We start from the raw sequence: 27,652 nt of genomic DNA, 5'->3' as shown, positions 1-27,652 counted from the left end.
GGTGCCGGTCTGGGTCTGCGGTCTTTGTCCAGGGTGCGTCGTCAGAGGGCCCGCCTGGCTGGGCGCCACCAGCACGGGCATCACAGGCTCACCGTCCCCCGCACGCTGGGCCCAAGGACCGACCCCCTTGCCCAGCAAGGCAGCAAAGACTGGCACGGAGCGAAGGTGACCCGACACAGGCGCAGCCCCGGGCCCCGCCACCTGGACTCCGGCCGCCCCTGCGCCTGCGGCCCTCCCGGTGGGCGGCTGCGCTCGGGGCCTGCAACCCACTGGGCCCGACACCCGGGCTGCCTGTGGGCCGAGAGCCCCCTGTGGCCCCTTTCCTCCCCTGGGCGGGGCCCAGAGCCTCTGCCCCCAGCCTGCAGCCACACCAGACGCCCTGCTTGTCCCCTGCCCTGCGAGGACGACGGCCCTTCCTGGGGCCCCCGCGGCCCCGGCTCCAGCACCCGTGCTTGCCAGCCCCCAGGCCCTGAGCTGCCCTGGACGTGCACCGCGGCCCCTCGGGGTGGGGGGTGCCAGAGGGGCTCCCGGGCCAGGGCTTCTGGGCTTCCAGGCTCGAGGTGGGGGTCATGCTTGCGTGTGGCCGGCAGCTTCCCCACAGCCAGCGCCTCTGTGCCTACGTGCCTACGTGCCTAGAGGGCCGGCAGGTCCCCGGGGAGGCCTGGGCCCCAGCCAGGCTGGCAGAGCCTCGGGGGCCAAGGGACCAGCTCCAGAGCTGCAGGCCCTTCAAAGGGGACGTGGGCGGTGGCAGAGCGAGGCTCTTTATGGCTTTCCTGCCGGCGGAGGAACCTGGCTCAGGAAGCCATTGTCTCCGTACAATGGGCCCGGCTGGGACCTGTGCGGGCAGGGGCCCGGCTTGGTTACAGCCTGACCTTGACCCTGACGTACCACCATAGTCCCCAGCGCCCTCTCACGGCCCGCGGCTGGCCCTGGCCAGGAAGTGGCCTAGGGCACCCGCAGCATCCCTGGGGGCTGTGGAGGGGGCGTCCTGCAGCCCAGGGCGGCCCCGTGGGCAGGGAGGGACAGTCCCCTTCCACCAAGGGTCGCGCGAGCGCCCAGGAGGCCCGAGCTGGATGGCGGGCGTGCCTGCTCCTCTGCAGCAGCCAGAGCAATCGCCCCCAAGCCCTCGGGAGGTCCCGTCTGCCAGGCGCCAACTTGGTGGGGCCCGGGAAGATACCTGCCTGGCGCGTGGCAGGGCGTGAGCTCCGGGGCCAAGGGTCAGCTGTGGCAGGGCCCGGCCGCGGGTGGTCTGGGCCCGGGAGGGCGCTGGGCGGCCCAGGGGTGGAGCCGGGATCAGCCTCAGGTGCGTGGCTCGCACAGGTGCGCGGTCAGCCATGGGGAAAGGGAGCCCTGGCTCTGGGGCAGCCCCTGCAGTACCCCCCGCAATCTCCCTGAGGCCTCGCCGCCTCCCCGTGCCCTGCAGAGGCCCCTTACCGGGAGACTGTCTCCCGCCAGCACACGCGGGGCTCTGGGGGACGCACAGCTCCCCTCGGGGTCCGGGCTGTTCGCCCAGCGTTGGCGGAGCCTCGCGGCGCCATCCACTCCGAGGTTGGCCGGGGGGACGCAGGGGTGCAGCCCCCTGGGCCATGGCGGGGTGGCCGTGCGATGGTGGGGAGGCCGGGCAGGGGCTGAGCAGGGCGGCCTGGGGGGCATAGAGTCAGGGCGATGGGGAGGCCGGAACGGGCAGACCTCTGGGGCTCAGCAGCCTAGGGCGCCGCTCAAGGGCCCCGCAGTGCAGCCCCAGCCCAGGAATGTGGGTGTTGCGGCCGCCCCCAAGGTCCCCAGCCGCGCAGAGAGCCCCCCTTCCCGGCCTGTGGGCGCCGCGGGTCCCAGCCAGCAGGCGGCACTGCAGGACAGTCGGGCGGCTCGAGGGCGTCTGGGCGCCTCCGGCGGCGGGTTCGGGTCTCACTGCTGCCGGGAGGGCAGCACTCTGGGAAGGAGCCCACGGGGACCGCTGGCTCCCTTGCCGTTTACCTTGGCACGGGTGTCTGATGCAGGCAGAGCTGCTCCCCGGGCCCAACCCACCCCCTCAGCGTCGCCTCTGGCCTCCCCTGCAGTGTCCCCAGGCGCCCTGGTGAGAGGTGGGCTCTGCAGGGGACAGCAGGCTCTAGGGGCCCTGCTGCAGCTTCCGTGTACAGGGAAGCCTCCCAGTTCCGTGGAGTGGGGACAGTCCTCGGGGGGGCCGGGGTGACGGGGGTGTCAAGGTCAGCCAGGAAGTCTCCCTGGAGGAGGACGGGTCCACACTGGGACCCAAAGGAAGAGAAGCTGGTCAGGTCACGGTTGGGCACAGAGGAGGCAGGTGGCTACCGACCTGGAGTCAGAGTCCGGGCACAGGACAGGAGGGGGAGATTTGGTAAAAGCCTCCAAGGGTGGGACGGTCAGGCCCCCGGAGGCTGGGGCGTCCTGTTCCTTGCAGGATGGGAGGGGAGCAAGTATGTGGCCAGAGGTGGGCCCAGGAGGAGGTGTGTGCTCTACCAGGTGACCCCACTGGCTTCGGCAGAGCCCTGGTGGCTGGGGACGGGGGAGGGGACCAACCAGCATTTCCTGAGGGCAGAGCTGGACCCTAGACGTGGGGAGATGGTGGGTGGGCAGTGGCACAGGGCAGGCTGGGGCCAGCTGGGCTCCTGGGAACGGCGTTCAGAGTGGCCTTGCGGGCCAGGTGCAGGGGTAGGTGAGAGCAGGGGGGCAGAGATGCGGCTGGCGTGCATGGGGGCAGGGTGTCCCCAGGCCGGGCTCCCAGTGAGTCACTGCTGACCCGTCGTCCCGGCGCCGTGGGGGCCCAGGCCGGGCTGGCCGCAGGAAGCTGATAAAGGGCCAGAGCCAAAGCCTCCGGGCTTCCCACTTCCTGCAGCCCCAGGGCAGGGCGCGGCGCGGGGGGCAGGGGGCAGGGGGCAGGGGGCAGGGGGCGCTGAGGCAGGGCCCAGGTGTCCGCGGCCTTCCCGCCGGCCCACAGCCCCAAGTGTGACCCCCGGGCGCGGGGCCGCGCCTCCGCAGCGTGTAGGGACGCGGTGGAGGGCGCGGGCAGGCCCGGGGGCGGCTGGAGTCGAGGCGTCACACCAGGGACATCAGGGCCGAGCGGAAGGGCCGGCCGGGGCCAGGACGGGCGGGGGGCACGCGGGCCGGCCGCGGTGGGCGCTGATCCCCGGGGCGCCTGCGACCTCCCGGCACCGGGGCGCGCTAGCCAGGTGGGCGGGGGCGCGGGGGGCGGCAGGTGCGCGGGGGGGGGGCGCGGCGGGGGCGGGGACCGGCGGGGGGGGCGCCCAGACCGCAGCCCTCTGCACCCCGGCCCCGGAGCCACGGCGGGGACAGCCCAGCGGCAGGCGGGTCGCGGTGGGCAGCGCCGCCTCCCCGCGCCGCCCACGCCGGTCCCGCCTCCCCGCGGCCCCAGCCCAGCGCCCCGACCCCTGGGACCCCGGGTGCCCGCCGGCGGCCTCCTTCCCCGCAGCCACCGCCAGCGTCGCCGAGACGCCTCCTGTGCGGGCGGGCGGCGGCCTGGGGCGCGCGGGCCGGGGCGGGCCGGGGGCGGGGCCGGGGGCGGGGCCGCTCCGCCGCGAGCTCCCGGATTGGCTCCCGCGCGGCCGGCGGGGGCGGGTCGGCCGCCCATTGGCCCGCAGGCGGGGGGCGGGGCCTGCGGCGGCCGCTGTCCCCGAGCCGGGCGAGCCCGCGGACCCCGGGGCGGGCGGAGCGGGGCGGGCGGAGCGGGGCGTCCTGCCCGGGGCCCGGAGCGCGGCCTTATCAGCGCGGGCAGCTGGCGGCCCGGCCGTGCGCGAGCGCCCCGGCCCAATTCAATGGCCATTGTCCGCCGGCCCCTTTGTTCAGGAGGCGGCCACTTCCTGCGGGGCAGGGCTGGGGCGGGCGGGCAGGAAACGCTCCGAGCCGGGGCCCAGACGCCGAGGCCGCCCCAGCCCGGGTCACCGGCGACGGCCACCTGCCCGGGGGCGCCGGGGGCCGGGGGCTCGGCGGGGTCAGCCCAGCGACCGGCCGGAGGGCGCGGGGCGGGGCGGGGCGGGGCGGGGCGCTGAGCTCGCAGCCCGAGGGCGGGGGGAGGGGCGGAGGAAGCCGGAGGGAAATCCTCAGCACCGGGCGCCCCTCCCAGGCCTGCCCGCTTCCCCGAGCCCCGGCGGGGGGACCCTGGCGGGGGACCGGCTCCCGGAGGCCCCGGAGAGCATCAGGCGGGACTCAAGACTGCAGGGGGTGGAAATGCAGCTCCCCGCTGCTCTGCGGGGGAGGCCCACTCGAGACCCCCTGAGACCCCAGGAGCACCATCCAGAGGCCTGGGGGAGGAGGAGGGAGGGAGGGAGGCCGGGCCCCAGGTGTTCCCCCAGGAGCAGGGCCCCAGGTGTTCCCCCAGGAGGAGCCTGCCCGTTCTGCCTTCCCCTGGGCCCCCCACCCAGCCTCCTTGTCCATCTTCCCTCTGCTGCTCTGCTGCCCGCTCCCTGGGGCCCGTGGCTCAGCCTGTGCAGCACTCGCATGGCAGGGCCTTGGTCCCATGCTCACCCGCAGCTGGGAGTGGGGTCTGCGGAGTGGGTGGCAGTCGCAGGCTGGCCCAGCAGCAGTGCTCAGGAGTCCTGTCCCCATCCAAGCCATTTGAGGCAAGGATGGGCACAGCCTCTGCCCCGGGTGCACCCACCTGCAGGGACCTTCCATGCCATCCCCATCCTGCCCTCTCCCCAGTGGCCTGGAGCCTCTTGCTCTTCCTTCCTCTGAGGCCCCACGTGGCCTCTGTGTAAAGCGCCCCCAACACTCAATCCAGCTCCTGCAGGAGAAAACTGCCGCAAGCAATTGAGTGGCGGGACCCAATGGGACTTGGTGACGGAGGGCTCAGGAGGCCAGAAGAGCAGCAAGGACTGCCGTGGTCCCGGAAGCAGCGCTTCAGGAGGCCGCTGCCTGGGGCCGGAGGGGCCGGGGAGCTTGCTGCTCAGCCCCCGTGATGCTCAGTCCCCTGAGGCCCAGACTGCTGGAGGTGCCCCTTGGTGGCCTTGGGCAAGCATGTCCCCTCTGAACTCGAAGCTGTGATACGGGGGTTTGTGCAGACGAAGTGAGGTGTCCAAGCACCCAGCGAGCACTGGAACTTAGTAGGCAGAACGGGCAGGCTTCTCCTGGGGGAGCACCTAGAGCCCTCCTCCTGGGGGAGCACCTGGAGCCCTCCTCCTTACAGAGGGCAGCAGGTGCCCCCCAGAGAGAGGGGAGGTGTGCCACCCTGGTGCCTTGGCCTCGGGAGCTGGAGGTCACGGGGTCTGGGAGAGGCTTGAACCCGAAGCCGTCTGAAAGGCCGGGGCCAAGTAGGTATCCAGTGGGGAGAGATGCTGTGAGCAACAGACGGGAATGGGCCGGAGGGGCGGGACGCCCCGGGAGCCCACACAGGGTGCCTGCCCCCCAGAGCGGCCCCTCCGCGCCCTCCATCGCTCTGGCTCTGCACCTGCTGAACAGCAAACACCACGTGGCCACGTGGGCTACTCCCACACAGCTGTCAGGGACGCTCAAGGAAAAGGATTGCGTGTCACTCGAAACAAGGTGGGGGTCTCAAAGGGGATAGAAGAAAGGTGTGCCCGGGCAGGACCCCAGAAGTGCAGGGGAGGCGAGGTCTGGCCACCGTGGGTTCGGGCAAGGGCGGGGCCCGAGCCTTAGGAGAAGGCAGGAGGGCGGCTGATCAGGGCACGCGGGGGGGAGACCCCAACGGGTGTGTCCACGGGGGGGGCCGCGGGCAGTGCTGGGCACCGGAGGTCCCGTGGGGCCTTCAGCCCTAGGGGTACAGAAAGGTTAAAACATAGTCAGGGGACGCCTGAGTGGCGCAGTCGGCGGAGCGCCCACCTCTGGATTTCGGCTCAGGTGATCTGCGCTCCGGGGCGTCTGCTCGGGAGGTCACCCCCCCCCCCGTCACCCCGCTCTCACACTGGCTCTCAAAATAAGTACATCGTGAAACTATGTGCACGTAGTCGGGAGAGGAGGCTGCGAGGGCGGCGGGGGGCCGGAAGGAAGGTCGGCGTCCTTGCCGCGTTGCCCGGGAGCAGCTCAGGGGAGCCCAGCTCGAGAGCCGCCCGGTGTCCCTGCTGCCCCGCGCTTGGCCGCCCGGTCGGCACCCTCCCCCCGCGGGTCCAGGGCTCCACTCTCCTGCCCCAAGGCCCTGCCCTCACAGCTCTTCCCCAGCAGGGAGAGGCCCAGGGGTGCCCTGGGGATCCTCCTGGATGCCAGGAAGTCCCCACCCTGCGAGCGGGTCCGCTGTCCCCTAGGGCCTGGGTCTCACTCCTGGGCCGTTCAGCTTCGGCCCCTGCATGGTGCCCCCCAGGCCGCCCCCCGCCCGCCCAGCACCCGGCCTGCCCTCACCACGGCCCCTTGGTATCAGGGCCCCAGGCATCCGGTGCCTCACTTCCCGGGGGCGCAGACTGCTGTCCCCCAGGAAGCTGCCCTCCCGCCCGTGCCTGGCCCCGCACAGCCATTACCCTGCGCCCGCGCCCCCTCCTCCGGGAGGCCCCCCAGGGCCTCTCCCAGCCCTGCCGCTGCCTGTCCAGCCCCCGCCTGTGTGCAGGCGTTCGGGGGGCCTGGGGGTGCCTGGCTCTAGCAGCACTTGGCTGGAGGCTCCTCTGGGGGAGGTCTCCGTGCTCAGCCCTCGGGCCAGGCACAAATGCAGGAAGTCACCAAGGGGAAAGTCTGTCACACGAAGGTATTGTTCCCGGGCTCGTGCTTTCCGGGTGGGCTCGGTCCGCGGTGCGGCTTGCGCGTTCTGGGGGCTCCTGGCCCAACGGTTTCCCTCCGAGACCCCGGGGCGCCTAGGGGTGGGGAATGTGGGGCCAGGGTGCAGCCTCGGGGAGACGTGGGCACGCCCCGGGCGGTATGTGTCCCCGGAGCCCTGGGTCTGCGCCGTGTTGGGGCCCGAGGGAGGTCGGGGCCGGGGTTCCACGCGCCACCCACACGCTCTCTGCCAGCCTGTGGGCCTTGGGGTCCTGCCCAGGCTGCACCCAGGCTTGCCTCCCTCCCCCCAGGAGGGCCACCCCACACCTCACCCTACGCCCCCTGCAGCCTGGCCAGGGCCTGCTGCCCCACTGCCACCGGCCTGCCTGAGCCACTCTGTCCTGGGGGGACCCTGCCACAGCTGGGGACAGGGCTGGCTGGGCAGGAAGTCAGCCCACGCTAGGCCCCCGGGGGGGGCAGTGCAGGGGCAGGCAGTCCTCACCTGACTCCACCCCCTGCCACTCTGCCCCCATGCTGCCCTCGGGCCTTACATCAAGCCCCACATGGGGTACGTAGGGTACCATGGGGTAAAGGGGGGTGTTGCTTCCATCTCACTCATCTGCACACAGGAGACGACAGGTGCGCTCGGGGTTGCCAGAGCCCCTGAGGAGCACCAGGAAGGGCTGTGGACAGCAGGTGCCCCACCGGCCCACATACCACAGGATCCCAGTGAGGAGCCTGAGAGCCCGGGGGTGCGGGCGCCACAGACCCCAGGGCCACCCGGCACTGAGCCCCAGATTAGAGGTGGGAGCAGTGGGAGGTGGGCGGGGGCGTGGCTGGAGGCCGTGGGAGCCGCGTGGCCAGGCGGGCAGGCCCAGGGTGGGCGTCGGGGCCGTGGCAAGGGTGCTGGCCAGCAGCAGGGGTGGGGGAGTCAGAGGCCCAGCCCTGGCCCAAGCACCTCAGTGCGCCTGGGCCAAAGCCGCGGTGGAGCCAGGGAGGCCAGGCCAGGAGGAGCCAGCTTGGGAGGAGAAAGGAGCACCGCTCCCAGACGTCCTGGGCAGGGCAGACCGACAGACCAGAGGCGGGCGCAGGCCTCAGACAGAACCCGGTGGGCCCAGGATCCTGGACGCTGAAACACAGGGCTGGGGGGGCGTCCGCGGTGAGGAAGGGATCGGGAAGGGTCGCGACGAGGGTTCTCCCGGAACGGGCAGGGATGCTGTGCCCACAGCCCTGTCGGGGTAGAGGTGGGGGAGGAGGGACCGCATGATCCAGTTTCCTCAAAGGATAAAATAGAGAAGGGGGACCTTCTGGGGAATCAAAGTCCAAAGATTTGCCTAAATTACAGACCTAGGCCTCAGGCGGAGAGGGCCTTCAGGGGGCAGCGGGGATGGCATTCGGGAATGGCCCACGCACCCCCATCTCCCTCGCCACCCCGGGTCACGCAGACCCCACTCCTCCATCCTTCCCGCCTCTAGCCCCCACTCTTCCTCCCAACCCCCCATGCACCTCCTCCCACTTGGATGTTCCGAAGCAAACCCTCAGTGTCGCTCCACATTTCAGTTTGTATCGCTACGAGACGGTTTCCCAGAGAGTGACTATAGTGGCATCGGCACACTGGTGCCCAGTCAGGGTTCCCGGCTCCCAGACGGCTGGTCTGAGGAGGGCCCGCACACGCCCATCACTGTGGCTGTTTGATATGCCTCTCGAACCTCCGTATCCTCAGGCTCTCCCTCCTGCTCGAAGAGACCCAGCTGTCGTGCGCGTGTCCCGGACCCCATATCTGCTGTAGGCCACTTGTTGAGTGCGGGCTTGGCCAGTGTGGCAGTGTCCCTCAACAGTGGTGTTCTCCTGTTGGGAGGTGCGTGGTCTCTGGTTCTTGTTTTATTCTATGTTTTTATTGTAGTAAAATATACGTAACATAGAATTGACCATTATAACCTTTTTGAATAGCGTCACGAAGGACAAAGAGGAATACCAGTACTTGTGAGACGACTAGCAGATCAGAAAAATACAACATGTATGCAACCACAAACAGAGCTTCAGAAGACAGAAAGCCACTGGTGACCAGTGGCGCCCTCCCGCTCCTCCCTGCACGCTGACCGCTCCAGCATCCATAAGCAAAGATGGAAACAATTGGGATGATGTGATAAATAGAGGCACTCTGTTTTCTAGGACAAACAGGGTGATTCTCCAAATCACTGTTTTTTGGGTCCCCAAAGAGGCCTCAGGACGCCTTCAGGAGTGGAAGCGGCTGCAGGAGAGGTAAGCAGGCGGGCAGTGGAGTGATGCCCCCCTTGCTCCGCGACGCAGAAAGTGGCTCCGACCTAGAATTCCATACCCAGCCCAACCGTCCTTGTGTATGAAGGGAAATAAAGACATTTCCAGACACATAAGGAGCCACGCTGTATCTGCCAGGCGTGCTCTCGCAAGCTCCAGGAGGACCTGCTCCATTAAAATATGAGTGTAAGCAGAGAGAGAGCGCGCCGGCATGCAGGCCCACACAGGAGCCGGAGCAGGTGAGCTCCCGGCATGTGCGGGGAGAGGTCTGCAGGACAGCTGCGCCCTGTGAGGCTCGCCCCCCCAACCTGGAGCAGGCCCCGAGGCCGCGGCTTCCCTGGGGAGCCTGCTCTGACACGCGCCTGGCCTGCCTGCTGGCGGGCGGCGAACTACCAAGTAGTGAGAAGCCCGTTCACAGGGCCCTGCCTGACGCCCTGCCGGTGGGGGCCTGGGTGTCCCTGGGTCATTGGTGTCCCTGCCCACTGACGGCCCCAAATGGCTCCTGAACTCTCAGGGAGGCTGAGGCCAGCCGGCCCTTGAGGCTCTGCAGCCTCTCTTCTCCTGGGGCCTCGGCTGAGCTGTTTGTCAAAACCAAGAGGATGCAGCGTGGGGAGGTACAACGCGACAAGTGAGGGACAGCACGCAAGGCCTGGAGGAAGTTCCATGGCTGGGGCCAGCCCCCCAGCGGCCAGCAGGGTCCCACCAACGCGCTATTTCATGACTGGCACCTGCATGTCTATTTTACTATTTTGCTTTAAACTGATATTTTATTTTTAAAAATTTATTTTATTTTTTTAAAGATTTATTTATTCATGAGAGACAGAGAGAGAGAGAGAGGCAGAGACACAGGCAGAGGGAGAAGCAGGTGCCCTGCAGGGATCCTGATGCGGGACTGGATCCCTGGACCCCGGGGTCATGCCCTGGGCTGAAGGCAGGCGCTCAACCCCTGAGCCACGCAGCCGACCCTAAACTGATTTTTTATATCGTGCAAGCACAAGGCAGGTCACACTTAGCCGTTTGAAACCAGTGGCGCCCCTTCACCCTGGCACTAATGCAGCAGAATACTGACGGCGGGACGGCAGGCCAGCCCTCCCAACGGGAGGGGACAGCGCAGGACGCGGGGACGCAGACCCGGGGGAGGCGGCGGCTCGCCCCGTCTGGGCACCTGGACAGCCTCCGAGACGGGAGTCTCGCCCAGGCAACCGGCAGACCCAGTGCCTGTTCTGGTTCAAATGCCTGCTGTCGGTGTTACCGCACCTGTCAAGACCTGCAAGGAAAGGTGCAGGTTAATGATAAAGAAGTTACTTTCGAAGAAGGAAAGAAGGGGCAGCCCGGGTGGCTCAGTGGTCTAGTGCCGCCTTCAGCCTAGGGCGTGACCCCGGGGTCCTGGGATCGAGTCCCACTTTGGGCTCTCGGCATGGAGCCTGCTTCTTCCTCTGCCTGTGGCTCTGCTCCTCTTTCTCTTGTGAATAAATAAATAAAATCTAAAAAAAAAAAAAAAAGGAAGAAAGAAAGAAAAAGAAAAGTGAAGAGGTGGAGCTGTACAATCAAAGGACGTGTCTCGAAAGTGCAGCGATGACACCGGGTGGACACAGCTAGAGGTTGGCGGGGGGAACAGGACACGGCGTGTGGACCGCCTCGGGGACACCGGCAGCGGGACATGCCAGACGCAGGGACACACGGACATGTTTACACACTGAAAGGGTCACTGGCAGAGGACCCAGAAACCCCGCCAACACAGGACATGACGGAATTTCAGGACCTAGACGCGGCTGGAGGGGGCACAGGCCTCCAGAAAGGGCCAGGGATCGGCCCAGCCGTTACCATGATGCCAGAAGCAACAGGCGCCGAGTGGCCAAACTGGGATGGGCCATCGGGTCGGACCCCAGTCCCGGGATGGTCCCACCCAGCCGGCTTTCAGGAGACAGTCGTTGGTCGAGGAAGGCCAGCAAAGGAGGCCGAGGAGCAGGGAAGAGGAGGGCCCGGGTCAGGGATGCAGGATGGAAGTCGCCTGGGTCCTGGACACGGGGCCCCAGGGCAGGGCGGCCGCCACACGGCACCCATCACAGGGTGACCAGGCACGCCGGCCTGGGTTCCCCAGAGAGGCAGGCGGGTCCGCATACGAGTGTGCGTAGAGGCCTGGTCACCCCGGCCTCTTGCGGGCTGCGAGGTCCCACGGCCGGCGGGCAGCCAGCTGCAGACCCGGAGCCACCGCGGGTTCCGCTCGGAGCCCACGGGCCAGGCAGACCCGGGTCCCGGCCGGAGGACGTCGGAGGGTGCAGCTCTCTCCCCTCTGTGCGCTGCCCGGGCCCCCACGGATCGGACGAGGCCCCCCACACCAGGCTGGAGTCTGCTTTACTGGGCTCGCTGGGTCAGGTGGCCGTCGCACCGGGGACGTCAGAGTCGTGTCCCGCCGCAGCTGGGGCGCCCACAGGCCCCCACGCCGACGGTCCGGTGAGCCAGGGCAGAAGAAGGAGAATGGGGCGACGTGCAGTCAGAGGACTGGGTGCGCACGTGTGAACGTGCTGCGAAGTGCACGCTCCGCTAAAGGAAACCCAGCAGGACTGACGAGCAGGGGCCCGAGCGGGCCTGGGGACGGACGTGGGGACGCGGAGTTCCTGGGGTGCGGCCCGCTCGGGGTGCCTTACCCCTCGGCACCCTGCGCGCCACGGGCTCGGGAGGCAATGCGCGCCCGGGCCGGACCTCCGACGCCAGCGGCCTCTCGGCGAGGGTTCCCTCCCAGCCGCAAAGCCGCTCCCCTTTCCTGATGCCACCGGGTCTGGAGGCAATGCCGGGGCCACGGTAGCCACCCTGTGACGTGGAGCAGAGTCCCTGGAAGACCTCTCCCGTGACACGGGCAACCCCGTGCTGCTGGGGCTCCTGGCTGAGCGCCCCCAACCGAGGCAGCACACATCCCGCGGCCGGAGGAAAACGCCTTCAGCCCGCGATCAGGAGCCAGCCCCGTGAGCCCAGACACGCGGGGGGAGCCACCAGAAGCCTCAGCTCCCAGGGCTGGCGGCGGTGGCCTTCCAGGGGCAGAGCTGGGGACCGGGGGTGTGGGGGGGGCGGTTCTGCGCGCGTGTCTTGTACTCTAACGTTTTCTTTCTGTTTGCTGTGTACACGTGTAACTTTGACAAAAACTAAAATTAATTTTAAGAAATAAGCAAAAACCCCCACACTGAAACACCCAGTCATCACCAGAACTCCCCTAAATCGGGTGAAAACAGGAGGCTTGGGGCTCCTGGGTGGCTCAGCGGTTGAGGGTCTGCCTTCGGCCCCGGGCATGACCCCGGGGTCCTGGGATCGAGTCCCGCATTGGGCTCCCTGCAGGGAGCCTGCTTCTCCCTCTGCCTGTGTCTCTGCCTCTCTCTCTCTGTGTCTCTCATGAATAATTAAATAAAATAGTTTAAAAAAAAAGGAAGAAAGAAGAAAGAAAGAAGAAAGAAAGAAAGAAAGAAAGAAAGAAAGAAAGAAAGAAAGAAAGAAAGAAAGAAAGAAAGGAAGGAAAAGAGGAGGCTTCTCCAGGTGCCCGGGAGCTCAGGGGCACGGCGCCCGCTGTCCTCTCCACGCCGCCGGGGCAGCGGGGCAGCCAAGCTCCGGGGAAGGGCGAGGCCGGCAGCCCTCGAGGCAGCGTAGGACACCTGCGGGTGCCAAGCCTGACGCCCTCTGCAGTGGCTGCAGAGACAGGTTAGGGCCGCACACGCCCGCGCAGGGGACAGGCCACCACCAATAACCGAGCGACATGGGCAGGGCGGCGCCCTCCCCACCTGCGCCCTGCCCTCCGGTGTGGCCGCTCCTCCGTGTGTGGCGCCCAGCCGCACCCCTACAGCCCAGCACTGACACCCCTGGAGCCCCCACCCGCTCCTCGCCCTCCCTGCTGGGAGCCACTGGGCTTCCAGGGCCAGGCCCCTGAGCCGGACCCTCCCTGGCTGGCCTCTGGCTCAGCCTCGCGGCAGGAGCCCCTGCTGACCACGCCCGGCCCTGAGGTCGCGCTCCCGCAGGCCGCCCCTCCGCCCTCCCCGCCCTCCCCGCTGGCACTGCCCTCCATCCCCCGAGTCTCACAGGTCAGGACCCCCCGCCAGTATCCTCACCTCTCCGGCCCCACTGCTGCCCACCACCCCCACTGGGAAAAGGCTGAACCCTGGAGGAAGCCGGTGTCCACCTGTCTATCCGCCCAGGCTGCCTGAGAGCACCGTCCGGCCTGGTACCACGAGGCAGCCCCATCCCGCCCCCGCCGGGTGAGCTTGCCCGGGCTCCTCCACGCAGAAGGGAGCCCCCCAAGGGCCCCACCAGCACCTGCCCGTCACCAAGAAGCAGGTCCTGCTGGCACCTGCGGCACGGAACTGCCCGAGGGCCCTCCCCACGCAGGACCCTGCCCGGCTGCGGTGCGCCCTGGGCCCGCTTTAAGGGGTCTCAAGGCATTGTGTTTGCGGTTGTTGGGGTGCACGGTTCAGGGGGCACAGACACGGGGCCCATCCAGCTCAGCCCACCGCGGTCTGGACTTGCCCACATGCCTCTGGATGAGGCTCAGCGGGGTCTCTGAAGCACCCACAGTCCCAAATCCAGAGCTGGCTTCGGGACAGGCCCCTGCTGGCCTGGGCCTGGGGCTCCTTCCGTCCTGGCCCGTCCCCCTCCTCCAGGTCTCTGGGTCGACTGCCTCCCCCCAGGAGGGGCTAGAGCATCCCTCAGCCCGGGACCCCTCCTGCACTGCGCGGGGCACTTGTCCGGGTCCCTCCTGCCAGGGATCCCCCAGTTCCAGGCCGCCTGGCATGGGGTGGGCACTCCGGAGAAATGTCTGTCCTCACACTGTGCCCGAGAGACTTGCCCCTGACCGCGGGATCCTGACCGCGGGATCCTGACCACGGGTGCCAGGTTAGGCGGCATTAGCCATGTCCTGGACCCAGGGGAATGTGGGGAGACAGGGCTGGGTGGCCACGGTCAGCAGGGAATGTTCTTGTATCTGAATTATCTGAATTCTGCTCCTTTTTATGGCCGGATGATGTTCTATCACATGGCTGGACCCCAGGGAGAGACCGGTCCTTCCAGCTGCCATCAGCAGGGCTGCCAGTCCCAGGGTCAGCTGAGCCTGCTCTCGGGTCTCCGGTGTCCACCTAGGAGTGTACTTAGCGGGTCACACCACTCTACAGTTAGCTTTTTTGAGGAACTGGCAGGTGGGTTCCCAGAGGGGCAGCACCTTGCAGGTCTCCCGAGGGCCCTCCGCAGTCTACACGACCAGCCCCCTCTGCTTGCGTGGAAAATGTGATATTCTGGGCACCCCGGGTGGCTCAGTGGTTTAGTGCCGCCTTCGGCCCAGGGCATGATCCTGGAGACCCGGGATCGAGTCCCACGACTGACTCCCTGCGTGGAGCCTGCTTCTCCCTCTGCCTGTGTCTCTGCCTCTCTCTCTCTCTCTCTCTCTCTGTGCATCTCTAATAAATAAATAAATAAAATCTTTTTTTAAAAATGTGATTTTTTCCTCCTCTGTAAGGAACACAATGCTGGGGACAGAGGCTGCCTCTTCCCAGGTGCTCCTGGCTCTCTGTGGCTCCTCCTCTGCGGAACTGGGGCCACGCAAGCTCTGCCATGTGTCCTGCATTCCAGGCAAGGAGGGCCCCTGGGCCCCACGTCTGTGGATGAGAGGCCCACCTGGCTGCCTCTGGGATGGGCCTGGTGTGCGTCCCTCGGGGCCCCAGGACATGAGGACGCGGGTGCAGGTGGGGAAGCACAGACCCTAGGTTTGCTGGGGGCGTGACAGCAGCCCCCGGAACCGTGCTTTCCAGAACCCCGTGAAGCCTCTGCCCTCAGGCAGCCCCAGGACCTTCCTTCTGACCCAGGATGCTGCTCGACATCTGAGGGGGTTGTGGGAAGCCTGGCCTAGTGACCCTGTGCTGGGGGAGTGGCTGTCATGGAGGAACCGCAGGGAAAGGACACACGCGGTGAGATGGCCAGCCAGCCTTGTCAGGTCCAGACGCAGGGCAAGGAGCCATCCTGGGCACGCGAGGCCCCTGGGCCTCCCGAAGATTTCAGCCCCAGCCGCCCCCTATCACAACTGCAGAGAAACCCCAAGGGAGAGCGGCCCGGCCGAGCGGGGCCGTGGGGCACTGAGAGTTGGTGACAAATGAGTGCTTCGAGCCACCACATTTGGGGGCACCTTGTTACATCACACACAATAGCTAGAGAGGCAAGAGCTCGCGTGGCCTCGGCCTCAAGGGCACGGGCCAGCCCGCCTGGGGTATTCGCCCCGGGCCCTAGTGCCAGGGCGGGCGCGGGCTCAGCTCCCCTGCCCCTCGGGTCCCAGCGGCCTTGGGGGCAGCCCCCGCGCTCGGAGCGGGCCCTTGGATCCTCAGCCAAGGAAGGAGTCCGGCTCTCGGGGCCTTTCCACAGCTAGGCCCTAGGAGGGGTGCCAGCGGCTGGGGCACCCTGGGGCGGGAACAGGTGAAGGGGGCAGCTCCAGAGGCGGGGAGAGGCCGCTCCCGAGGGGGCCGGGGGCGGGCCCGGGAAGCCCCTGCCCGGCCCGGCCCGCCCCCGCCCCCAGCTCTAGGCCCCGCCCTCCTCCCGGAGCTCGTCTTCCCGCCATCAGGCTCCCGGAGGTGTCCCCAGGTCCTCCGCCGCCCGCGCGGGGCCCGTCACGCAGCCGCCGACCGGCCCGCTCCTCCCTGCCCCGGCGGCTCGGGACAGCTGGGCCGCCTCCCCGCCCCGGGCCCGCCCCCGCCCCCGCCCCGCCAAGCCCCAGGGCCCCGGGCACCGGCGCTCGCGTCTCCGGGGGCTCCCCTCCGGCCACGCCGCGCGCCCGCCCGCACACTCGGGGCCCAGCCTGGCCGCCCCCGGGCCCACTCGGGCCGCCGACCCGGAGGGCCGCACCTGCGCGCGGCCCCGGCAGGTGAGGCGGGACGGCCCCGCCCCGGCCCGCAGCCCCGCCCCCGGCCCGCAGCCCCGCCCCGGCCCCGCCCCCGCCCCGCCCCGCGCGCACTGGGCATGCCCAGAGCCGGGTCACGCGCCCTGCCGCCCCTGCGGACTCTGCCCGCGTCCGCCCGGCCCCGCTGCCCTGCGCGCTGCCATGGAGCGCATCGAGGGGGCGGCCGTGGGCCGCTGCGCAGCCTCGCCCTACCTGCGGCCGCTCACGCTGCACTACCGCCAGGTGAGCCCGCCCGCGCGCCGTCCGCGGCCCCCCCGCCCTCAGCCCCGGGCCCCGCCCCCGCCCGCGGAGCCCCGCCCACAGCCCCGGGCCCCGCCCACAGCCCGCGGAGCCCCGCCCTCAGCCCCGGGCCCCGCCCCCGCCCGCGGAGCCCCGCCCACAGCCCCGGGCCCCCCGCCCACAACCCGCGGAGCCCCGCCCTCAGCCCCGGGCCCCGCCCCCGCCCGCGGAGCCCCGCCCACAGCCCGCGGGGCCCCGCCCACAGCCCTCGGAGCCCCGCCCACAGCCCGCGGGGCCCCGCCCACAGCCCTCGGAGCCCCGCCCCCGCCCGCGGAGCCCCGCCCTCAGCCCCGGGCCCCCGCCCCCGCCCGCGGGTCCCGCCCCTGTGCCTCTTGCGCGCCCCAGCTCAGCGTGCGGGCCGGGTTCTGTCCGGGTTCGGTCCCGGGTGGAGACCCGACGGGCGCCCGGCGCGGGGCACCTGGGGACGACCCACCCCTCCGCGGAGGCTCGGCGGGGCCCCTGCACTTTCAGCAGTGGGGCGTGGGGGGCGCCCCGGGGGTCGGGGGCAGCTCCCTGGAGGTGGCCATCTGGGGTCTTCGTTCCGGCCAGGAGGTAGGGGTGTGGAGTGAGGAGGCCGAGAGGGATCTGGCGCAGCTCTGGAGAGCCTCACCTTCCGCGGCCACCTCCTCAGGGTCCCCCCACCTGCCCCACACGCCGGCAGCGTCCTGCAGCTCCTGTCTGGCTGCTCCCCTGCCCCCAGCCCGTTGCCTGCTCTGAGTGCCCCGCGTCTTCCACACCTGGACAGGTGGGCCAGGTCTTTGGTGCTCCTCTTCCCTGCTGGCCCCCCGCTTGCAGCTCCCTGTCCCCTCCGCAGTCCTTCCTCTTGCGCAGCCTCCAGCCGAGAGAGGCCCCCGCACCCCTCACTTGCCCTGTCCACGTCGACCTGTGGGCTTCGGGGGACACGGAAGTCCTGTACTTGGGATGGGCCCACTTGGCAGTGCTGGGCTGGGACAGGAGCAGGGGGATCCATTGAGGGTCAGGCCGTGGGGACACGGAGGTCACCGCCCTTCTCCTTGGCCTTGACTTGGGGTGGGGATGCCTGATTGTGGCTGCACAGCCCCCAAGGGACCGGGGCTCCGGGGGGCGGTGGGAGGCGCAGGCGGTCCAGGCATGCGCCTGCTGCATCCCCTCCCCGAGCTGAAGCACAGGAGCCGGTCAGCGCGGCTCCACGGCGGGGTGCTGGTGGCCAGAGCGGAGCAGGTGCGGGCGGGAGGCAGGGGTGGGCACAGGCAAGGGTGCCAAGGCAGCGTCCCTTGGGGGGCCAGGGGCCGGGGGGCTGGGCCGTGCCTGCCAGCCAGGGGCATCTGCAGCCACGCCTGGCCAGCAGGGACACGGGGGCCAGACACACAGGCCGGGGGCAGCTGAGCCCCTGAAGGTGAACCAGGCCTAGGACCCAACTAGCTGGTCTGTGGGTGCTGTGGGAGGGGCCGGCTGGGGATCACTGGGCCTCTGTGGCCCGTCCCGTGCATGGTGCCTTGGCTGGACCTAAGGGTCTAGCTGACATTTTAATCTGGAGCTGGGAGGGTCCCTGACTGCACAAGGTGACACTTCTCGTGAGGGAGGCAGGGGGCACAGCAGGCCCTTGGCAGACCTGGGGGGGGAGCAGGCCGCTGAGTGCGTCCTGGGTGCGTGGCTGGCCCCAGGGCGGCCAGATTGCAGGCAGGCCCGGGCTTGCCTCATGGGGGTAGTGCCTCCCGAGGCCTCCCAGGCAGCCCGACTGGCGACTGGCGTAGCGCAGGGCATCCGCCCTCCCATCCCCTTGGCAACAAAGGCCCCTGCCACTCCTCTAGGGCACTTGTGCTCCAGCAGAGCCCGAACTGATTTTCCCGGCTCCCCTTGGACCAGCGTGTGGGCGTCTGCCTGTGAAGTCCCTCTCCTTGGAATGCCCTTCCCTCACTTTTGTGGGGCCTGGAACAGTGTCACCTCCTCCAGGAAGTCCTCCCTCCTCTGCAGCCCTGGCTGCACTTGCTGTGCCTCTGGTGCTCAGCTCCGTGTCTGTTTCAAGGCCTGGCAGGGCCCAGGGGTGGGGCTGCGCTCTCCAGGGCCCTAGGGCTGACCCAGTGGCTGAGGGCAGACGGGCTGAGCACACGCTGGTGTGGGTGGGCAGCCACAGGGCAGGGCCCCGGGGTCCTAGGTCCAGCCGCGTGGGCAGAGACCCCTTGGGGACGAGGCAGGACCAGGTGGAATGGCTACCGTCCCCTCTAGCCCCAAGGAGGGGAGCCCGCCTTGCCCAGCGGTGTCCAGCTGGCAGGATCCTGGGCCCCCAGACACCCTGCCTGTCGGCACCCCGTGAACGCCGCTCCGGCTGCCCCCTGGCCCGCACTGCGGCCCTCACCCACCGATGGCTGCCTGGAGCCCTGGGAGCCCCTCGGGGCGTGGCGCGCAGGCTTGGGGAGCAGGATGATGAGGCAAGTGGCAGGACAGCAGGGCGACAGGATGCGCGAGAGACAGCCCGAGACAGAAGCCGGGCTGGGGGAGGGTCAGCCCTGTGCAGTCACCATCAGCGCATCACATGCCCCCTCCCCAGCTGCCCCTGGCGCTGGTGTCCTCTCAGGAGGCTGGCCTGCCCTCCTGCCCTCCTGCCCTCCTGCCGCCTCTGCGCAGTGGCCCGAGGGACTTTCAGCACGGAGCACCTGATCTCCCTCCGCCACCGCCCCTCCCCTCCCCTCCCCCATGCCCCACGGTCCTTCCCGCACTTGGTGACAGCGTACATCTCTGCAGCTCCCAGGGGGCGGGGGGCAGCTCGTGCTGTGCCTGGGATGCCTCGCACCCGTGGTCTGGTTTTCTGCCCCGGCCGCCGCGGCTCCCCGCTGCTGGAGGGCCCCGGCCTTGAGGGGCCCCCGGGTAGGAGCTGGTGCCGTGGGTCTGTCTGGCCCGCTCGGCTTCCCGGAGCACTCGCACACCTGCGGGCGGCTCTGTGGCCCCCCTGATCGCTGCCCTGCCCCTTTCAGAACGGCGCTCAGAAGTCCTGGGACTTCATGAAGACACATGACAGGTGAGAGCCCGGCCCGGCTGCAGGAAGCTCCCGACTGATGCCCACGGGACACGGGGCCCAGGCCCGGGAGCGCCAGCCCTGCCCCTGCCTTGCTGCACCCCTCGGGGTCTCCGGGCGCCCCCTGGCTTCTGGCTCAGGCCGCCTGGTCCTGGGAGAGGCCGTCGGGTGCCTTGCCCCCATGAGCACGAGGCGTGGGGGCTGGATGGCAGTGGGGCGCGAGGAGCGTGGCTGGCGGGCACCTGGCCCGCGAGGAGCACGTGTCCCGTCAGTCACCCGGCCTCAGCTGCTGCCACCCTGGCCTGCCCAGCTGCCCAGCATGTCCCCCCCGGCCCCGCTCTGCCAGTCGGAATACAGTAGGCTTGAGTCCTAGCCTGACCGTGTGACCTGGCAAGCTCTGGCCCTGCCGGGGCCTCAGTCTGCCCGTCTGAGTAGGGGACCGGAATCCTCAGACTGATGGGGAAAGAAGGGGGAGGGGGCCTGGGCCTGGTGCAACGGGGTGGGAGCCAGCCCCCCAGGCGAGGCGAGGGCGAGGCGAGGGCGTTGCTTCTGTGCTCAGCTCTGTCCACCCCCCGCAGTGTGGCCATTCTCATGTTCAACTCTTCCCAGCAGAGCCTGGTGTTGGTGAAGCAGTTCCGGCCAGGTGAGGCCCCCCAGAGTGGGCTGTGGGGGGACGGGGGCTACGGGGTGGCCCTCGGGCCCCTGTGGTCCTCGGGTGGGGCACAGATGTGGGGAGCAGGCGCCAGGGGGGGGATCCTAAACCCAGTGACGGTCCGGCCTAGAGAGGCTCACACGGAGGCATATGCGCCGTGGCCGTGACCGTGGCCGTGACCGTGGCCGCCCTCCCCCACCCAGCTGTGTACGTAGGCGAGGTGGAACGGCGTTTCCCAGGGTCCCTGGCAGCTGTGGACCAGGACAGACCCCAGGAGCTGCAAGTGGCGCTGCCTGGCTCGGCGGGGGTGACCTATGAGCTGTGTGCAGGCCTCGTGGACCAGCCCGGGCTCTCGCTGGAGGAAGTGGCCTGCTCGGAGGCTTGGGAGGAGTGTGGCTACCGCCTGGCGCCCTCCGACCTGCGCCGGGTCGCCACCTACAAGTGAGTGTGTCTGGGCCACCGCCCAGGGGTTGGGACAGGCTGGGAGGCAGTGAGCGCCCCGTCTCCAGGGGCATGCAAGCAGGGCAGTTCCTCCTTGCTTTTCAACAGGGGGTCAGGGGGAAGGTGGAACAGAAGGCACCTCAGATCGCGATCTAGGCCGGAACCCAGGCTCCTGGGGGCCGTCGTGCAGCGTGCCAGTGCCCCCACCCTTCGGCCCCTAGGCGCGTGGGGCCAGCTCTGGGTGGCAGCTGCTGCTGACAGATGCCTCTACTTCCTGTGGGATTAAGCACCGGGCGCTGGGGGTGGGGGTGAGTCACAGATCTGCTGTCACACGGTGGCTCAGGAATGAAGTGGGGGGCGGGGGCTCCAGCATTGCGGGGGGTGTGGCCTGGAGCCCAGACTTCAGGGCCTGTGCCCACCAACCGAAGGCGCCCCCCCGCCGCCCTCCCCAGGGGCTGTCCTGGGCGGGGTGAAATCTGGGGGCAGGAGGCGGGGCCGGCAGTGACACCCCCACGGCGCGGAGCCGGGCCGAGGCAGCCTCTCCAGGGGCAGGGCCTGCTGGGGCGGGGGGAGCACGGCCTCTCAGCCCGGGTGTTGGGCCCGGGCCTCTGGCTCCGTCGGGCGGGCGTCTCCCTGGCCTGGGGGCCGGGGCGCTGCAGCTGACCTCCAGCCCCGGAAGGAGGGGACCCGGGTCGGAGTCCCCACGTGAAGCTGCGTGGCGTCAGAGGGTCCAGCACCTCGGCCTGAGGGGCAGGCCTGCCACGTGCGGGGGTCCTCGGGTCCCGACCCGGGGCCGGGGTGACGGGCGGGAGGCCCCCTGGACGTGCGGGGGCCTGGGTGACCTGAGCCTGGCGGAGGGGCGAGCGGGCGGGCGCTGTGGTCCTGAGGGGCGGGCCCCAGGGCTCCGGGCAGCTGGCGGCCGTGAGGACTTGCCTTAGCAGGCGGGGGTGGCCGCGGGGCGGCAGGAGCCGAGGGGAGCCAGCAGCTCCAGGAGCCCGCGGAGGACGCGGCCGCGCACATTCCTGCTGCGGGTCGGGTCGGAGGCCGCCGTCTTCCCCGTCTTCCCCGTCTTCCCCGGGAGCCGGCGGAAGCTGGGACTGCAGAGCGCGGCCTGGCGCTCCCATCAAAGGACGGGCCGCGGCCGCCGCCGGAAAGCGGCCGTCAGGGGGGCCTGCGGCAGATGAGGGGCTGGGGGTGCAGGAAGCAGCTGGCGGAGGCCCGGCTGGCTGGGGCTCCCGCTCCCGCCGCTGCGTGCTGCGCAGGTGTGCGAGGGCAGCGCCCGCCCTGCGGGTCTCCGGCTGGCCCGGCACCCCGGTCCCCTGCACACTCATGCCGGACTCTTCCCCTCGGGTTCCGGGGTGCACACGGGCCCCTCCGCTGGCCCCCATCCCGGCTACCCCCATCCCGGCTACCCACCTGGTGCCAGTCGGGGCCACCCCTTCCTGGGGGGCCACCCCCCCCTTTGGCCACTACCCACTGAGCTGGGGACTCCCTCACACCCTCAGCATGTGCTGTCCCCAGCCTGGAACGTGTCCCGTAGGTGCTGGCCTTGGGGGTCGTCACGGGGTTGCCGCGTGGGTCCTTGCTGCCAGCTGGTCGGGAGCCCCGGGTGCGGGTGGGGTCTGTGCTGGGAAGGGAGGCCCTGGCTGAAGGGCCCACGCGAGCAGAGGGGCAGCAGCTTGCACGGCCGTGCGCAGGGACGCCGCGGCAAAGACCTAACGGTTTGTCTCCCGCGCGAACGACCTCACGGCTGCTGTGGCTCCCGGCGACTGGGGTAGTGCTCGGGGTCTCGCCCTGCCGCACACGGGGCGACGGCTGGGCCGCGGGCTCATCTGGGCTCGGGCCCCCTTCCCAGCCCACGCGGTTGTGGCAGCACCCAGGCCCTTGTGGCTGTGTGGCCCACCCTGCTGCCAGGCCGGCTGCTGGCTGGGGGACCAGAGCCAGCCCCGCGAGGCCAGGTGCAGGCCTGGACCACGTGGACCCCTGCAGGGCAGCTTGCTTTGTCTACAAGGCCTGCAGGACGGTGTCTCCCTGACTTCCTCCGTCTCTGACCCTTCACTGAGGAGCTCACCTAGTTAGGTCAGGCCCACCAGGATGCTCTCTCCGTGAACCAAGACCGATCAAGGCCCTCGGTTACACCTGCAGAGTGCCCCCCACCAGAATCACGGGTGGGATACCCAACGTGTGGCCAGGTTTCTGCCACACTTGAGGGTGGTGGGACCCTGGCAAGGGAAGCAGGGTGCTGTTCCTGGAGTCCGGCCTGCCCGACCGGCCGGCCTGGCCCCAAGCGGCTGGAACGAGGGCTGGAAGGGGCAGGGGCGGCCAGGAGGCCTGCGCGGGGGCTTCAGGACGTGCCGTCTCCACCCGTAGGTCTGGTGTGGGACTGACTGGCTCCAGCCAGACTATGTTCTATGCAGAGGTGACAGACGGCCAGCGAGGCGGCCCCGGTGGGGGTCTGGCTGAGGAGGGCGAGCTCATCGAGGTCGTGCACCTGCCCCTGGATGGCGCCCGGGCCTTCGCGGATGATCCGGATGTCCCCAAGACCCTCGGTGTCATCTTTGGCATCTCATGGTTCTTCAGCTGCGTGGCCCCTGGCCTGGGCCCCCGGTGAGACCCAGCGGGTCCACCCCAAGGCTGGTTCTGGCCGCTCGCCCTGCAGACCCAATAAAGGCTTGTGCAGCGCTAGCCTGCGTCTGCTGGCTCCGAGCTGTGACCGGGGTGGGCTGCGGGAGGTGGAGGGACAGAGGGTCTTTCCCAGATGGGCCCTGGGGGAGGGTGCGCTCCGCCGAGAAGCCTCTGGCTGCAGGCAGGCCCGGGACAGCTGTGGGCAGCTGGCAGAGCTAAGGTCAGGCCTTAGGTGGGGGCCCAGGGGGAGACAGGATGGTGCCAGGCTACCCCTTGGGGCAGGAGAGGTGGGGTTGGGGGCCCAGCCAGGCCAAGCACTCAGGGAGGACTGCGTGGTGGGCCACGGGGTGGCCGTGGGAGTGGTGGCCGAGCCAGCCCTCGGGAGGAGGAGGTGGGGACAGACTCGCCGGCTGTTCATTCTTGAGGGCACACGCCCCCAGTTCCGGGGTGGGCTGGAGCCCCTCTCCGGGAGCCCGAAGCCACAGCTGCTCTGGATCTAGGTCTAGTGCCCCCAGCGGCCCCAGCACCCCCTGGGCCATTGGAAGTGTGGGCTGAGATCTCACTGTGCCTGCCAGCCTGTGCGTGGCCACGGCCTGCAAGCTCGGAAGGACCCTGCCCTGCACTGCACGCTGGCCTGTCTTGCGGGTCAGAGACTATGGGAGCTGCCTCTGTGACCTTTAAACACTGGGGGGGGGTCACAGGTGGCTCGGTGCCCACTCAGCTACACACCCAGTAAGGCTTCCATCCGTTATGGGTGGGTTGGAGCCCGTTGTGGAGAGTGTGTGCCAGTCACTGCCATCCGGAGCGTTTGTAGGATGGGGGCCCAGGCTGACCCTTCCCCTGAGCCCTCCCAAGTCCTCTGGCTAGCCCCATGGGCGATGCCGTGGGTGATGGGTCGTGGGTGGCTTGGGGAGGGCAAGGTGTCCAGGGGCTGTTGCTGCCACAGGCAGGTGGAGACTGGAGTGACCAGGAGCTTTGCTGCAAACCTGACCGTGCTCTGGGCCTCGGGCTGGCGTGGTGGGAAGATGCTCAGGAAGGACGTGCCTTTGCCTCTCACCGAGACCCCATTGTCAGGCGGGGGCACAGCACTTGGGCTGGGGTCCACCTCCCGCCCATAATCCCCCGCGCTGCCCCAGCTGCCCCCATGCAGGCAGGTGTTTTCTGAGCGTGCGTGGAGGTGGAGGGTCCCTCCCTCCCTGCTGGCCTGGGGAGTGCCGGGGCTCAGCGGCCTGGGACCAGCCAGTGCAGACAGCCCCGGGGCCTGCCATGGAGGCCGTGCCCAAGGGGCCTACTCACGCAGCACCACCTGTATGCAAATGTGGCGGCAACCCAGGTGGGGCCTCTTGGGAGCCCGGCCAGGTGAGGGACACGCTGCTGAGGAGGGGCCCGAGTGTGGGGTGTGCCCGCGGGGCGGGCGGGGCTGGGCTGCAGTGGGGTCCTGAGCACCCCGGCCCCACCCCAGCGGGGCTGCGCTGCCTCGGGAGGACAGGTCACGGGGCAGGGCCCCTGCCCAGCCTGGACCCAGCCCCCCGCCTCCCTCCCTTGGGCCTGCCTGGTGCCCACCCCTAGAGCTCCCCCGTCCCTGGGCGGCCTGCAGGCATTGCCCGCGGGCCCAGAGGGGCCTCTGGCAGGTATGGGTGGCGCCTGTGGCTCTCCGTACGGTGGGGAGCAGGCCGAGGCTCCGAACTGGCAGGGTGGGGGGCGAGGGACAGAGCCCTGGCCGTGGGTGCAGTCCAGGCCCCCCGCGGCTCTGCAGCCTGGCGGGCAGGTCAGCAGGCACTGCGCCGGGCCTAATGGAGCTGGCATCAATTTCCCGGCACTGGGGGCTGGGGGGGCTGTAACCGGAAACTCCCCTCCCGGCCGCTATATTTAGCACCGCAGAACACGGGCGGAAGCAACGCTCGCTCCTGAGCCAAGCCGGCTCTGTCCAAACTCTGGGCAGCCTGCACCCCAGCCTGGCCCTGCAGACCCCCGCCAGGTTGGGGGCCTCCACCCCATCTCTCAGGACCTGCCTGAGAGCCCCTCCTACTGGGGAGCTCGGGGAGGGAGCCCCCAGGCCGCGGGGCAGGTGGAGCTGGGAGATGGCCCCAGAGCGGGGATGGGGTCTTCCTGGAAGAGACAGGGCAGCCTGGCCCAGCGCGGGTGGAAGCCGGGGCCCGGCCCCTCTCAGATCCCCAGCCCTTTGGCGCGAGGGCTGCAGAAGTCCCTGCGGGGGACCCCAGAGGGGCGGACTTCCCCTCCCCCAGCAGCCTCCCAGGCCCAGCCCTTGCCTGAAGTGGCCGCCTCCCTGACCTGAACCTCTCCGGGGTGTTAAGTCTGGCCTGTGCTCCTGGGGAACAGTGAGTGGGAGGAGGCTTGTGTGCCCTGCAGGGTGGCCCCTGAGCAGGGGAGCAAGGGGCCGGCCCCCCGACAGGCCTCCGGGGTTGGTTGGCCCCTGCCCCTGCCCTGATGCTCACCCAGCTGCCCGGGGCCCGGAGGACCCATGCCCTCCTCCCAAAAGGCCCAGAGGGAGGCCGATGGGGCCGGGCCATCGTCTCCCTAGCTTCGCAGGGCAGGTGGGGGCTCTCTGCACCCCCAAGCAGGGCTGGCCGGCAGGAAGGGCCCCGGGGAGGCTGCATCCTTTGCATCTTGAGGTGGAGTGAGCGTCCATCCCCGGTGCCGCCAGCCCAGACAGCTCTGAGCAGGGAAAGAGCCGCTACTGAACAGCGGCCTCTGGAAGTGGCACAGCGAGTCTCGGGGCGCCCGCGTCCCTCCCACGGTGGCGGCCCCGCAGGAAGCTTCGGCGGTGGCTGAGGGAGGGGCACGCCGGGGGATTGTTCTCTGGATTCCGCCCCTCCCTTACCTAGGAATTCCCCTTGCCGGCTCCCTTGGGCCGGGCCTTGGCCTGGTCACCGGCCCCTCTCCGTGCGGCCCCGGGGCTCTGTGAACAGGCGGGCCGTGGTGCAGCCCAACCTGGCGCGTTCCTGTCTGACTTCCCCTTGGGCTCAGCGTGGAGGCCGCGGAGATGCCCTGCGTAGCCGGGCTCTCACCGCACCAGCGGCCTCACCTGACCCCTCAACCCCTCTGCCTCTGCCACTGTCTCCCCCTCACCGGCCTCCCCTGGGGTCAGGCTCCCTCAGCCCAGGGCCTTTGCACGGACCGTTCCCAGTGTCTCCCCCTGCAGACCCGGCCTGCCTTCGGGTCTTAGCAGGCCCCCCACGCCCTTTGCCCTGCCTGCCTCACCCTTACAGTTTGTCATTCTAGCTCTGTTCACCCCTGGACCCAGGGCTCCCCAAGGGTTTACCACTTGGCTGAATGCTGGGCAGAGGCCCCCCCGGCCTTCCCTGGACAGGGGGACAGGGACATGGACTGGGCCCCTGGAGCCCTGTGTGTGTGTCGGGGGGTGCCTCCTCATGAGTCTTGGGGCCTGAAGTACGTGGGTGCCTGCGGCTGGGCCAGGGCAGAGGGAAGGAGGCACCCCCACAGTGGCCCTGGTGTAACAGGAGGGCTCCGTGCAGCTTGCATGCCCTTATTTGGTGGGGGTCGCTGTGCGTGGTGGGCCTGGCTTGTGCCCTGCCCCCTCATCCCAGCAGACAGAGGGGCTCAGGTAGGGAGCAGGGGCGCTGGCAGCAGCACTAGGCCCACCCTGTCAGGGGCTTCCAGCTGCTCTGCACGCCTGGATCCTGGAGGGGCTGCTTAGTGGCAGCGGCCCCTACCCCCCGTGTGGGGGTGGCATTCCCAGGACGGGGCCCCTGGGGCAGCTGGCTGCACACCCAGGTGACAGAGAGGGGGGTGTTTGCACTCTGGAGCCCCTTCAGCCAGGCTTGCCGCCCCAGCGCCTGGCCGCCTGCAAAGCCGCTTCTCCCAGGAAGCTCTCGGTGCCCCCCTCACCCAGCGCACCAGGCCGGGGCTGCTCCCAGCGCTCAGCACCCAGAGCCCTGCCGCCTGCCTGGGGCGCTCACGACAGCCTTGCGGGCAGCCAGGGCAGAGAAGACGGCCGGGTTACGGTGGCGGAGGGGGCCCCAGCCGCCAGGGCGCCCGCCCGCCCCCCAAGAGGGGACCCTGCAGGCCGGAGGGGAGCTGTGCTTGCAGACAAGGAGCCCTGGGGCTTGACCCTGGGTGGGGGGGCGGCGAGGTTACCCGGCAGAGGGCAGCACGCGATGCCGGAGGGCGGGCCGCGGGGACCTGGTGACCAGGACAGCAGGAGGAGCCTGTGCGCAGCTCTCACCTCGTCCTGAGCGCGCGCCTCCGCCTTTATTCCCGGGCCGTGCCCGCTGCGCGCCCCGCCACGCCGCCGGGCATCTGTCGCCGGGCCCGAGCCGGGGCGCGAGGGCAGGGGCGCGGGGCGCGGGGCGGGAGGGCAGGGGCGCGGGCGAGCAGCGCCCCCTGCGGCCGCGCGGAGGGGCGCCCCACGGGGGGTCCCAGGCCGCGCGCGCGGGGCCGGATCCGGGCCGCCCGCGGCTTCTCCCCCGGGACGGCGGCGCCCCGATGGGAGGGGAGCTCGGCGGTGACCTCAGGGGCGCCCCACCCCCGGCTCCCGGCTCCCGGCTCCCGGCTCCCGGCTCCCGGCGCGGCCCGGCCGAGGGACCCCGCACGCCGGCGGAGGCGCGACGTTCGCGCCGCCCGGGGCCCCGCGAGGCGCGCGCCGAGTGCGGGCGCGGGCAGCAGCGCCCTCCGCCGCCTTTAAAGCCGAGCGCCCCCGGCCCGGCCCCACCCCGCGGCGCGGCCCCGCCCCCTCATGCATATGCAGGTGCGCGGGTGACGAATGGGCGAGCGAGCTGTCAGTCTCGCCCCGAACTTGTTGGCTGCGGGCGCCGGGAGC

The 27,652-nt window shown here is 69.9% G+C and overlaps 2 protein-coding genes across 13 annotated transcripts; both read left to right on the top strand.

Moving 5' to 3' along the window:
- Positions 1-4,037: 4,037 nt before the first annotated feature.
- Positions 4,038-14,396, top strand: LOC144321248 (uncharacterized). Its single transcript, XM_077910853.1, has 2 exons — positions 4,038-8,527; positions 8,620-14,396. The coding sequence occupies exon 1, from the start codon at positions 6,273-6,275 to the stop codon at positions 7,173-7,175; it is 903 nt and encodes a 300-aa protein (XP_077766979.1). The 5' UTR covers positions 4,038-6,272; the 3' UTR covers positions 7,176-8,527; positions 8,620-14,396.
- A 1,525-nt stretch (positions 14,397-15,921) lies between these two features.
- On the top strand, positions 15,922-22,911 carry NUDT14 (nudix hydrolase 14). 12 transcript variants are annotated; one of them, XM_077910848.1, is made up of 7 exons: positions 15,922-16,084; positions 16,773-16,886; positions 19,093-19,136; positions 19,712-19,776; positions 20,115-20,226; positions 20,335-20,534; positions 22,597-22,734. In XM_077910848.1, exons 1-6 carry the CDS (start codon positions 16,004-16,006, stop codon positions 20,510-20,512), a joined length of 594 nt encoding a protein of 197 aa, XP_077766974.1. In that variant the 5' UTR covers positions 15,922-16,003; the 3' UTR covers positions 20,513-20,534; positions 22,597-22,734. The 12 variants fall into 12 exon arrangements, with proteins under 12 accessions (XP_077766974.1, XP_077766970.1, XP_077766972.1 ...); XM_077910844.1 differs by having other exon boundaries at positions 19,989-20,226; XM_077910846.1 differs by lacking the exon at positions 20,335-20,534 and having other exon boundaries at positions 22,597-22,911.
- The last annotated feature ends 4,741 nt before the right edge of the window (positions 22,912-27,652 follow it).

The sequence above is a fragment of the Canis aureus genome, chromosome 9, assembly GCF_053574225.1.
Source record: "Canis aureus isolate CA01 chromosome 9, VMU_Caureus_v.1.0, whole genome shotgun sequence".
Classification (NCBI taxonomy): domain Eukaryota; kingdom Metazoa; phylum Chordata; class Mammalia; order Carnivora; family Canidae; genus Canis; species Canis aureus.
This window is presented reverse-complemented; position numbering and strand designations above follow the sequence as displayed.

What these genes read in the sequence shown, in the direction of transcription:
- LOC144321248 (XM_077910853.1), top strand. Translation starts at nt 6,273, where the DNA reads ATGGTGCCCCCCAGGCCGCCCCCCGCCCGCCCAGCACCCGGCCTGCCC.
- NUDT14 (XM_077910841.1), top strand. Translation starts at nt 16,004, where the DNA reads ATGGAGCGCATCGAGGGGGCGGCCGTGGGCCGCTGCGCAGCCTCGCCC. An exon ending in TCACGCTGCACTACCGCCAG is followed by an intron (nt 16,085 to 16,772) that starts GTGAGCCCGCCC and finishes CCACCTCCTCAG; the next exon opens with GGTCCCCCCACCTGCCCCAC. An exon ending in CGTCTTCCACACCTGGACAG is followed by an intron (nt 16,887 to 17,931) that starts GTGGGCCAGGTC and finishes CCACTCCTCTAG; the next exon opens with GGCACTTGTGCTCCAGCAGA.